The 12,982-nt window shown below is 33.3% G+C and overlaps 3 protein-coding genes across 3 annotated transcripts; 2 read left to right on the top strand and 1 right to left on the bottom strand.

The window, feature by feature from the left end:
- Nucleotides 1-473: 473 nt before the first annotated feature.
- Nucleotides 474-2,869, top strand: LOC128211615 (uncharacterized). Its single transcript, XM_052916607.1, has 5 exons — nt 474-1,029; nt 1,471-1,535; nt 1,806-1,949; nt 2,365-2,452; nt 2,830-2,869. Exons 1-5 carry the CDS (start codon nt 953-955, stop codon nt 2,867-2,869), a joined length of 414 nt encoding a protein of 137 aa, XP_052772567.1. The 5' UTR covers nt 474-952.
- A 3,169-nt stretch (nt 2,870-6,038) lies between these two features.
- Nucleotides 6,039-8,294, bottom strand: LOC128211614 (putative nuclease HARBI1). Its single transcript, XM_052916606.1, has 5 exons — nt 7,871-8,294; nt 7,094-7,206; nt 6,790-6,901; nt 6,415-6,584; nt 6,039-6,257 (listed from the first exon to the last, which is right to left on the bottom strand). Exons 1-5 carry the CDS (start codon nt 8,292-8,294, stop codon nt 6,039-6,041), a joined length of 1,038 nt encoding a protein of 345 aa, XP_052772566.1.
- A 477-nt stretch (nt 8,295-8,771) lies between these two features.
- Nucleotides 8,772-10,504, top strand: LOC128211613 (putative nuclease HARBI1). Its single transcript, XM_052916605.1, has 5 exons — nt 8,772-8,778; nt 9,337-9,449; nt 9,642-9,753; nt 9,959-10,128; nt 10,286-10,504. The coding sequence occupies exons 1-5, from the start codon at nt 8,772-8,774 to the stop codon at nt 10,502-10,504; spliced, it is 621 nt and encodes a 206-aa protein (XP_052772565.1).
- The last annotated feature ends 2,478 nt before the right edge of the window (nt 10,505-12,982 follow it).

The raw sequence follows: 12,982 nt of genomic DNA, 5'->3' as shown, positions 1-12,982 counted from the left end.
TTGGTTTTGTATTGGAATGCCAGGTGTATTGGTGCAAAATTGGGTTATTTTCGCGCTAAAATATCGAAATGTTGAAATTAGACATAAGTTTGTTAAGTACATTTTGACATTTTTTATTCGTATCTAATCAACCATTTCGTTTATCAGTTAAAGGATTAAGGACAGTGTTGAAGTCACCGCCTATTATTATATTTTTTTCATTATTGCTAGCTACAAAATTTTCAATTGTGTCAAATACAAAAGTATTGTTATCATTTGGGCCATAAACATTAACAAGAATCACATCTTTGTTATTTACTTTTATATCGAGAGTTATTAAACGACCTACTATTAACTCATTAAAATTTACATTCAATTTTTGATTGTTTGTTTACAAGAAAGGCAACGCTTTCTTTATTTGATTTGAGTCCACTAAAAAATGAGTGACCTGTCCAGTCTTGTTTCCAGGGCCCGTATTCACGTACATTTTTTATTGACTCAAACTCAGACTCAGTCTCAGTCTCAGACTCAGGCTATGCTGAGACTATTTTGATTTTGGTATTCACTAACGATTTTAGACTCAGACTCAGCTGAGAATACTTTATGTCGATGATGCAAGCGGTATTTTTCCATGATTACGTCAGCAGGTGCTCGCACGCGCCGTTACATCACTGACAGACGGATAATGGACTCGACAGGTATATTGTTTACATGTTTTTTATTATAAATTATTGATACTGATATCATGCATTTCGTTAAAAAAGTAATTTACATGCTGATCATATACTGAATAATTTCTCATTGAGAACTCTTTTTTACGTAGATACCTTAGCAATGGACTAGAAAGTTTAGATATTATAACGTTGTTATTCTTTTAGGGTTTCTTAACAAAAAAAGTCCCCCATGGACAGAGGCAGCAGAGGTAAGACTCTGCTGCCTCGTACGTGAAAATTGGGATCTTCTCTTCGGAGAGATGAGAGGGTGTGGGGTTGAAAAAATTTCAACTAAACGCCGGGCAAAGTGGCAAGAGATTGCCACTGTTGTAAGCCAGTACGTTTGATAGTTGAAACAGACTTTATGCCTTATTTGTACATGTGTTTTTGTTGTTATTTCTTTTTGATACAGCATGGCATGAAGGATAATTGTTCATAAGGATAATATTTTGCATGCGGTATTAAACACAGTTTTCAACAATTTTATTATAAATAACAGTTACGTAACATGGCCATGCATAGCTGTATTACTGCCACATTATTGTTCCACTGAAACATACTGTACTAATTTATAATATACATTTATCAACATTGTAATGATGGTATACACTTGTTATTGATTTGGCAATTGAATGAAAATCATCCATAAAAAAAAATATTTAAACTTTTATAAGAATGCAATATACATTGAAACAATTACCAGTGGACATTCAACTTTGTAAGAATTACTGAAGTTAAAATAATTAAAAGTAAAACACCTCATGTTGTTATATTTCAGTGAATTTAAAGCTCCACGTTCTTCGGAACAATGCCGGAAGAAATTTCAAAATGTAAAAGGACGTTGTAAGTAAAATATGTTTACCATGCTACTAGTTCATAGAGGCAGAAACAATCTAAAAGATTTGCAACGAAGAATTGCAGAAGTTACTGAAAGTATACATGTATATGATTATATGCATCTCATTGTGTCAAGTCTCACTGTGTCAGTGACTAACGTCATTAACTAAAACAAAATATTTCTAGATGTTTGGTTGCTTTAATTGTTGATTCAGTCAGGTGTGAAAAGATGACAGAAAAGTACATTTTCTTGCATATTATCTTTGTTTCGTTTAGCCATCAACAAAGTCAGTGGGCTGCGGCATCCACCAACAGGAGGGGGCCCATCGGCTGTATTGTCCGTGGCAGAGTCGTGTGTGGCAGACCATCTTGCCACACACGAAGTTGTCACGGGCATTGGCGGAGGATATGATTCAGATGGTATTTATCCTTCATTCACATATGTTTTATCCTTCATTCACATATGTTTTGTAAAAGCTTTATCAGTCTAATGTTTGATATGCACTGTATATTCATGTCAAATTGATCGACAGTAAACAGCAAGCCCTCATCTCTGGTAAAATGTCTTCCGGGCTTGCTCAAATTCTGAATTTTATTTATCATGCAATAAAACAATAGTTCGGGCTTGTTCATCCAAAAGTCTAATTTTGATGACTGAAACAAGTTTTTATTTTAAAGGTGTTCATATTTTGGTTGAAATTGTTATGACTTTGAATAATAAATACAAAATCAAATCACATTATGTATACTGGTAGAAGTAGTACGAGTTTTCCATTGTTGAAATAACAATCCAGCGTGCCATGCCAAACTTTCGAGATGATTTTTATTATTGCAGACCTTGAACAAATTTTTCGGGCCTCGAAACCGGCCTCAATGATCTTGGCAGATGAGCCAACGTCCCACTATCCCAGAAACATCAGGAGGTAAAATATTTCATTCTTTTCCTTATCCCAACATTAAATCAATAGAAGCAATTCAATTCCGTAAACCCTTTCACTTTCATTAATGTGTTATGTATTGCATGAAGGCTGAATGTATGCGTGCAATGTTGTCTGGTACATTGGTAGATTGATTGGCCCATAATTTGCATGAAAACGCAATTATTTTTCGAACAGAACTATGAAAATCTGCAAGTTGATGTTTTGTCAGCAAATTTTTTTACTTGTTTGCAGATATTTCACGTCAAATTTTTATCTTTCTGAGACAAGAAATAAAAAAGTTTTTAAAACAGTCAGTATATGAGTGAGAGTACAGCTTAAATATAGTTGACGTAACAAATTAACTTTTTCATATCTTTCAGGTCCATTGAAGTCGTGCAGACAAAAGACCGGGAAAGGTAATTTCATTTAAGTAAAGATTAAATGAGACTTTTTTTGTGTCATAGTTTATGACAGATCTTTTTATGCATACACTTCCTGTGCTTGTACCATCTGCTGTGGTAGATCTAAAATTAACTCAAATTCGAAAAGGTCTTATCTGATATTATTTTTAGCAATAACATATAAGGTGTTTCATGCATAGACTGTATTGATATGCCAGTGTTCTTATTTTGCCAATATATTTCCTTGTGAAGAATCTAGTGTTCATGAATACTGTTAAGTTCAACTTCTTGAACTATTAGGAAATGCTTAACACTCCTGTACGTGTTGATTGCTTTCAATGGATTGTACACCAAATTGGCACCAAATGAAGTATTTTCATGTAAAGAACCTCTTGAAAATTGTTTAATAGAAAGTGTTACGCTTTGATATCATAATTGTAAGAAAAACGGCTGATGCTGCCAAAAGTTATTATTTACAAAGGTCTTCCATTGAGTTTCATTCAGGAAATCCTTTTGTAGATTCCTTTACTTTTAATAAATAATTCTGCTCAACCAATTCATTGGATATTTGAAAGTAACAAGCACACTGTTAGATTGTCTTTGAAACATTTTAGGCTTGTCCCTGTATTTTTCATTGTATATTTGAAGGTGATGTACTTGTTTAAGCTAACTTCTTCAAACTTACTTTTGAGATCCTACATCAATCTTCAAATATTTAAAGATTTGTACAGTCTTGAATTGCATGTATGATTGGCTTAGGTGACTTTATTTTTGATCAAGTCAAAATGTACTTGTTGTATTAAGTAATGCCCTGAAATTCATGTGCTATTAAAGTTTTTAAACCATATATGTTATGCCATTAAGTTTGATGATGACATTTCATATATATGTTACACATCATTGTTCATCCATGTCCAATGAAATATTCTTTGTAAAGTTTGTTGAAGTAATTATTTATTAAGGACATAAGGTATGTAGTTTGCTATATAGTTTATACATATCAAATTTATAAAATGTATGGTGCCATAAAGTCATCAGACAATTAAGTTAAGGGTATTGCTTGTTACTTTTCAAAATATCCAATTGCTACACAGTTCTCATTCATTTATAATTCACAAGGTTCATCTGGAGTTTGAGAAAGTATCCTCTTTATGATTGACACTGTTAATTTATATTAATGATTATTTTCATAATGATCATTTTATAGATGCAAATGTATATACTTTTTATTGATAGCTTTCCCTGTGTTTTGACTGCATGACTTCATATACAGTTATACAACAATGACTCTATGTATTTTTTTTAGTTGATATATATCAAATTTAACTCATATTATTCATATGTTATGAACATTACATATCAGTTATATGAAAAAAAACCAGATGTCTCTGTTTAATTGGAACTGATTTTGATAGTTTGTCATTTTATGCAAAGTCTGAAATGTTAACGGAATTTACAAACACATTTAATCTGAATTTATGGTGATTTTATCCAATATTTGGACAGTCAATAAGTGATTTTGTTCTTTTTTGTCAACAATGGCATGGTGAATTAATAAGAATTAAGGTAATGACTTACGTTCTTGTCGAAATTTACTTAACATTGAACAATAGATAGTATCGTTTATAAAGTATGAAAGTCTGTCCATGGAAGTATGGCTTTCAATTTTCATGAGCGTCACTTACCTTTGTTGTTTATATTATAATTACAAATGATTTAGTCAAAATAAAACACTAATATTAGGTTTCAAATAATACAGATCGTTGTCAAATATTATAGAAGTGTACATTAGATATGATATCGGTCCTAACTAAAACTGTATGTGATGTTTGCATATGTATTGTACTTTCATTGCTTAATTGTAGCTAGTTGTAACACTAAGCCCTATGGATGATTTGAATTACATGCTTTGTTAAAACTGTGGTGTATATATGAGTGTTATTCCTCAGCGTTTTAAACTCGACTATTCGAAGAATAAGGAGAGCTATCCTATTCACCTGAGCGTCGGCGTAACCACTTATGATAAAAAAATTGTAATAGTTTGTGTACCACCTCAAATATGTGTACACAAGAGGAGGTTACTCTATCAAGCATTTTGACAAAATTATGCCCCTTTTTCTAATTAGAATTTACATTAAAGTTTTCGTACTATCTGAAATATTTTCAAACTCCATTGACATCTAGCTTGAAACTTTGCATGCTTGTTCACCATCATGCCCGCAACATGTACACAGGAGGAGGTAACTGTGTCAATCATTTTGACATAATTAAGCCCCTGTTTCGACTAAGAATTTATGTCAAAATTTGCGTACTACCTCAGATATTTTCAATCCTGATACTGAAAAGCGGCCGAATAGTCGAGCGTGCTGTCTCTGTGACAGCTCTTGTTTGTACTATAATGGTGTATTGAAAAGAAGTGTTTTAAGTTAACAGCATTGTTAATGTCATCATTGTTAACTTTCTAAGAGTTTATGCTCTTGTCACAATTTATCAAAACTACTTTCAATTTGAATTGGATTAAAAATAAATAGTTAAATGTTATTAACATACAGCATATACCTAAAGTATAAAAGTTCTTAAAAAGTAAATATAATGCAAATTATTGGAAAACAAAAATAGTGATATAAACTTAATCATTTTTATAATAGACTTGAGAAGTTGGGGCCTGTTCAGTTATGAAAAACACTTGTGATATGAAGCATTCCACATTGTTACTTGTTCATAGTGGTAAGATAATTAAAACATGAAACATATCAAATGATGTCTTTGTTGTATTTATATGCTTACTTCAAATGAAAACTAGAAACAAAAAAGGAAATCAGTCTGTTAGGTTAAACTTATCACTTTACATGCATGTTCCGCGAACTAGTGCTTGGTCGTCCTGTATGAAAACCATGCGTTCCTAACCCGAACCCCAAGGTCCTTTTGTGCTAAGGTTGCCTTGCTAATAACTTAAAAGGTGTACAACACATTCACCGTCCATCTTGATGCTATGTTACAAGCAGGTTAGCATGCATCAGAGGATGATTAAAAGCTAATGGGTACATAGACGCCAGGATCTCGGCACCTGAAATAAAAAAAAGAGGTTATGATTGCCATCTATGATGTTCTGCCAGAAAAGCACAACACATTTAACATTACATGTGTATGTATTGATAAAATGAATGGTGTTTTACAAGTGATTTTACCTATCGCTCAAAGTACATTCTGGTCACGTACTCCCTGGCGGCCCTCCCATCCATGTTGTCCCCAACATCAACTCTATGATAATGGGGGTTATCATTGGGTTCAATTGGGTCAACAGCAACGATATCCCTCCGATCGATCCCCAGATTGTGCAATGTGATGCAGTTTCTGATATGCATACATGCCCTTTCTGGATAACAATTCAACTTCCTCCGAAGTACCTGACAACAAGGAAATGCATTTTTTTGGGAAAAAACACACATTGCAAGAACAAATTACTTTATATTACTACATTTTATATAATTAATACATTGTCATACATCTGTATAATATTCATAAAGCAGAGAGAAATTTTAAAAAGTGTAAATGTTATTATACCTGAAATCGTTGCTTCAAAATTCCAAAGGTTTGCTCAACAGTGACCCTTGTGCGACACAGTGCCCCATTGTAACGTGCCTGTGCCTCTCCCACAGGATTCATGTAGGGGGTTAACATATACCTTGTACAGGCATACCCACTGTCAGCAAGTAAAAACCCATGCATATCACCTGTGGGTAAAATGTGTCATTATGTTACAACTACACAACATATCAATTAAAAAATAGCCATATTGTCCCAGTATTTTTAACTTCTTTATCTAGTATGCCTATATATATCTGTATGAATGCATGCTATAACTAGACAGGAGGCATATGGCTTCATTTAACAGTACCAATGTATCCATTGATTAAGTCGTATACAACATGGTCATACCGTCTTCAAACCTCCTTCGGAGTGCACATTGGCGCCAGATTCGTGCATCGTGTGTCCTCCCTGGCCACATCACTACTGCTGATGTAATCCTATATGAGGCATCACATACAGCCTGAAATATACACAGTTTAATATTTGTGATTTCAAAAATGCTAAATTACATATAATTCAAATCAGTTCAATAAATGTTATGTTAAATATACCTTTATAATTGAGTACAAACTCAAGGATTAAGATGGTTATGGTAAATGACTTCAACATCTTGGAAAATGGATAACATTCAATTCAATTAAATTCAATTTACCTGAACATTTATTGTAGGAATTCCTTTCCTCCCAATGTAATCCTCTGGATTGGCCGATGGCTTCTTTATCGAAACATGGGTGCAATCAATTACCCCGACAACGTTGGGAAAGCCTGAAACATGATCATGTATAACTTTAGACTAAGTAAGATTTTTTTGTTATTGGCCCCAGTCTTAGGTGTTCAGAAAAGAGGAACTGTATACCATCTGTTACTATCAATGGCTCCTGAAAAAACATAGTAAAACTGTAATGTATTGAAATTCACACTCAGACTTTTACATGGAACATTTAATTACATCAAATGAGGAATTGGATCATTTATCAATATTTTATATATTAGTTAATTCTTTCAATACTGATGAAATACATGTAGAACTCCTTGTACATGTAATTCTAACTTATTTTACTAAAATATTTACAGTATATCAACAGTAATATTTGCATTGAAATGAAGGAATATGTCAAACAGACACAATTTCATTTATATCAGTTATTGTCATGCTTAAAAATCACTTGTCAAGCCTTTTTTATCATTGCTTACTTCATACATGTATACATAAAACCAGGTAAACATAAACATACATGTATTCATGACAGAAAGAGTGAAAAAGACTATAGGTGAGCTATTTTTAGGTTAACCTACATAACAGGGTACAAGGTTTACGTCCCACTAGGAATACTCTCCTTCATGGAGGTGACGTAAACAACATTTTTTAGCTGAGTAATTCCTTTAAAGTTTAAGCTTAAGAAGTGAATATTTAGTTGATATTACATACCAGCCATGGCACCGAACTGCTGCTTCACTTGACGGACACGATCACCGGAGGGGAAGCTGATATACCGGTCTGCAAGAGCAGAAAGCACCTGTCCAACCTGGCGGCAAACTCTGCTTACTGTGGGCTGGCTCAGGTTGACAGTGTCACCGACAGTCAACTGGAAAGCTCCTGTTGCCAAAAATCGCAGATAGCTTAAAACGCACAACACCAAAGGTATTGCGAAACATCTGCCTGTGTCCCGGGCAGCTGCCTGGCATAAATCAACAATGAAGTAGATCGTATCCGGCCGGAAACGATAACGAGCAAATATCTCCTCTTCCCGTAGGTCCTCCAGAGGGTTACTCCTATCGCGAAAAACACGAGGACGTGGCACTTGCTTCAGAAACATACGATCTCTAACGATAGCTCTATGTCCAGCCGCCATCTTTGAAGGTTGCAAAGCTTCTAAATTATAGACTCAACATTTGAGACTCAGGCTCAGACTTTGAACTCAAACTTTGATCTCAGAAACATTAGTGAATACCGTTTTACAGCCCAAAGTCTGAGTCTTGAGTCCTAAGTCTACATTTGAGGCTAAGACACGTACGTGAATACGGGCCCAGGATAGACTTGTTAATATATCGGAGTGAGATTCTTGTAAAAATATAATATGATGAGATTTATCTTCTAGATATTTAAATACTTGTAAGTTTATTGCCAAGCCCTTCAGTGTTTAAGGTGCATATCGTGATACTCATTGTTTACATATGTTAACGAGTAAATCATTTCGAAAGACCAGTTGTCTCGCAAAATAAGATGTTTTCCAAATATTCTATACATTTCAGACATGATTAAAAAAAAACGAAATCAATGAAAATAGAAAATAAATGGTTTTGTAAAGCTACTGTACAAGTTATAAACGATGACACGTATCACTACGATACCTATATAATCACACATACATACACATTTTACTGCAATTAAGTTGCTTTTGTTATTCAGACAATAATTTCAATATACAATGTAATTTTCGTTACCTCTATGTATACATGTATGAAGTAAGCAATGATAAAAAAGGCTTGACAAGTGATTTTTAAGCATGACAATAACTGATATAAATGAAATTGTGTCTGTTTGACATATTCCTTACTTTCAATGCAAATATTACTGTTGATATACTGTAAATATTTTAGTAAAATAAGTTATAATGACATGTACAAGGAGTTCTACATGTATTTCATCAGTATTGAAAGAATTAACTAATATATAAAATATTGATAAATGATCCAATTCCTCATTTGATGTAATTAAATGTTCCATGTAAAAGTCTGAGTGTGAATTTCAATACATTACAGTTTTACTATGTTTTTTCAGGAGCCATTGATAGTAACAGATGGTATACAGTTCCTCTTTTCTGAACACCTAAGACTGGGGCCAATAACAAAAAAATCTTACTTAGTCTAAAGTTATACATGATCATGTTTCAGGCTTTCCCAACGTTGTCGGGGTAATTGATTGCACCCATGTTTCGATAAAGAAGCCATCGGCCAATCCAGAGGATTACATTGGGAGGAAAGGAATTCCTACAATAAATGTTCAGGTAAATTGAATTTAATTGAATTGAATGTTATCCATTTTCCAAGATGTTGAAGTCATTTACCATAACCATCTTAATCCTTGAGTTTGTACTCAATTATAAAGGTATATTTAACATAACATTTATTGAACTGATTTGAATTATATGTAATTTAGCATTTTTGAAATCACAAATATTAAACTGTGTATATTTCAGGCTGTATGTGATGCCTCATATAGGATTACATCAGCAGTAGTGATGTGGCCAGGGAGGACACACGATGCACGAATCTGGCGCCAATGTGCACTCCGAAGGAGGTTTGAAGACGGTATGACCATGTTGTATATGACTTAATCAATGGATACATTGGTACTGTTAAATGAAGCCATATGCCTCCTGTCTAGTTATAGCATGCATTCATACAGATATATATAGGCATACTAGATAAAGAAGTTAAAAATACTGGGACAATATGGCTATTTTTTAATTGATATGTTGTGTAGTTGTAACATAATGACACATTTTACCCACAGGTGATATGCATGGGTTTTTACTTGCTGACAGTGGGTATGCCTGTACAAGGTATATGTTAACCCCCTACATGAATCCTGTGGGAGAGGCACAGGCACGTTACAATGGGGCACTGTGTCGCACAAGGGTCACTGTTGAGCAAACCTTTGGAATTTTGAAGCAACGATTTCAGGTATAATAACATTTACACTTTTTAAAATTTCTTTCTGCTTTATGAATATTATACGGATGTATGACAATGTATTAATTATATAAAATGTAGTAATATAAAGTAATTTGTTCTTGCAATGTGTGTTTTTTCCCAAAAAAATGCATTTCCTTGTTGTCAGGTACTTCGGAGGAAGTTGAATTGTTATCCAGAAAGGGCATGTATGCATATCAGAAACTGCATCACATTGCACAATCTGGGGATCGATCGGAGGGATATCGTTGCTGTTGACCCAATTGAACCCAATGATAACCCCCATTATCATAGAGTTGATGTTGGGGACAACATGGATGGGAGGGCCGCCAGGGAGTACGTGACCAGAATGTACTTTGAGCGATAGGTAAAATCACTTGTAAAACACCATTCATTTTATCAATACATACACATGTAATGTTAAATGTGTTGTGCTTTTCTGGCAGAACATCATAGATGGCAATCATAACCTCTTTTTTTTATTTCAGGTGCCGAGATCCTGGCGTCTATGTACCCATTAGCTTTTAATCATCCTCTGATGCATGCTAACCTGCTTGTAACATAGCATCAAGATGGACGGTGAATGTGTTGTACACCGTTTAAGTTATTAGCAAGGCAACCTTAGCACAAAAGGACCTTGGGGTTCGGGTTAGGAACGCATGGTTTTCATACAGGACGACCAAGCACTAGTTCGCGGATCATGCATGTAAAGTGATAAGTTTAACCTAACAGACTGATTTCCTTTTTTGTTTCTAGTTTTCATTTGAAGTAAGCATATAAATACAACAAAGACATCATTTGATATGTTTCATGTTTTAATTATCTTACCACTATGAACAAGTAACAATGTGGAATGCTTCATATCACAAGTGTTTTTATAACTGAACAGGCCCCAACTTCTCAAGTCTATTATAAAAATGATTAAGTTTATATCACTATTTTTGTTTTCCAATAATTTGCCTATATTTACTTTTTAAGAACTTTTATACTTTAGGTATATGCTGTATGTTAATAACATTTAACTATTTATTTTTAATCCAATTCAAATTGAAAGTAGTTTTGATAAATTGTGACAAGAGCATAAACTCTTAGAAAGTTAACAATGATGACATTAACAATGCTGTTAACTTAAAACACTTCTTTTCAATACACCATTATAGTACAAACAAGAGCTGTCACAGAGACAGCACGCTCGACTATTCGGCCGCTTTTCAGTATCAGGATTGAAAATATCTGAGGTAGTACGCAAATTTTGACATAAATTCTTAGTCGAAACAGGGGCTTAATTATGTCAAAATGATTGACACAGTTACCTCCTCCTGTGTACATGTTGCGGGCATGATGGTGAACAAGCATGCAAAGTTTCAAGCTAGATGTCAATGGAGTTTGAAAATATTTCAGATAGTACGAAAACTTTAATGTAAATTCTAATTAGAAAAAGGGGCATAATTTTGTCAAAATGCTTGATAGAGTAACCTCCTCTTGTGTACACATATTTGAGGTGGTACACAAACTATTACAATTTTTTTTATCATAAGTGGTTACGCCGACGCTCAGGTGAATAGGATAGCTCTCCTTATTCTTCGAATAGTCGAGTTTAAAACGCTGAGGAATAACACTCATATATACACCACAGTTTTAACAAAGCATGTAATTCAAATCATCCATAGGGCTTAGTGTTACAACTAGCTACAATTAAGCAATGAAAGTACAATACATATGCAAACATCACATACAGTTTTAGTTAGGACCGATATCATATCTAATGTACACTTCTATAATATTTGACAACGATCTGTATTATTTGAAACCTAATATTAGTGTTTTATTTTGACTAAATCATTTGTAATTATAATATAAACAACAAAGGTAAGTGACGCTCATGAAAATTGAAAGCCATACTTCCATGGACAGACTTTCATACTTTATAAACGATACTATCTATTGTTCAATGTTAAGTAAATTTCGACAAGAACGTAAGTCATTACCTTAATTCTTATTAATTCACCATGCCATTGTTGACAAAAAAGAACAAAATCACTTATTGACTGTCCAAATATTGGATAAAATCACCATAAATTCAGATTAAATGTGTTTGTAAATTCCGTTAACATTTCAGACTTTGCATAAAATGACAAACTATCAAAATCAGTTCCAATTAAACAGAGACATCTGGTTTTTTTTCATATAACTGATATGTAATGTTCATAACATATGAATAATATGAGTTAAATTTGATATATATCAACTAAAAAAAATACATAGAGTCATTGTTGTATAACTGTATATGAAGTCATGCAGTCAAAACACAGGGAAAGCTATCAATAAAAAGTATATACATTTGCATCTATAAAATGATCATTATGAAAATAATCATTAATATAAATTAACAGTGTCAATCATAAAGAGGATACTTTCTCAAACTCCAGATGAACCTTGTGAATTATAAATGAATGAGAACTGTGTAGCAATTGGATATTTTGAAAAGTAACAAGCAATACCCTTAACTTAATTGTCTGATGACTTTATGGCACCATACATTTTATAAATTTGATATGTATAAACTATATAGCAAACTACATACCTTATGTCCTTAATAAATAATTACTTCAACAAACTTTACAAAGAATATTTCATTGGACATGGATGAACAATGATGTGTAACATATATATGAAATGTCATCATCAAACTTAATGGCATAACATATATGGTTTAAAAACTTTAATAGCACATGAATTTCAGGGCATTACTTAATACAACAAGTACATTTTGACTTGATCAAAAATAAAGTCACCTAAGCCAATCATACATGCAATTCAAGACTGTACAAATCTTTAAATATTT

The sequence above is a fragment of the Mya arenaria genome, chromosome 12 (genome assembly GCF_026914265.1).
Source record: "Mya arenaria isolate MELC-2E11 chromosome 12, ASM2691426v1".
NCBI classification, from domain to species: Eukaryota; Metazoa; Mollusca; class Bivalvia; order Myida; family Myidae; genus Mya; species Mya arenaria.
Note: the sequence above shows the minus strand (reverse complement) of the source record. Positions and strands in the feature narration are given on the sequence as shown.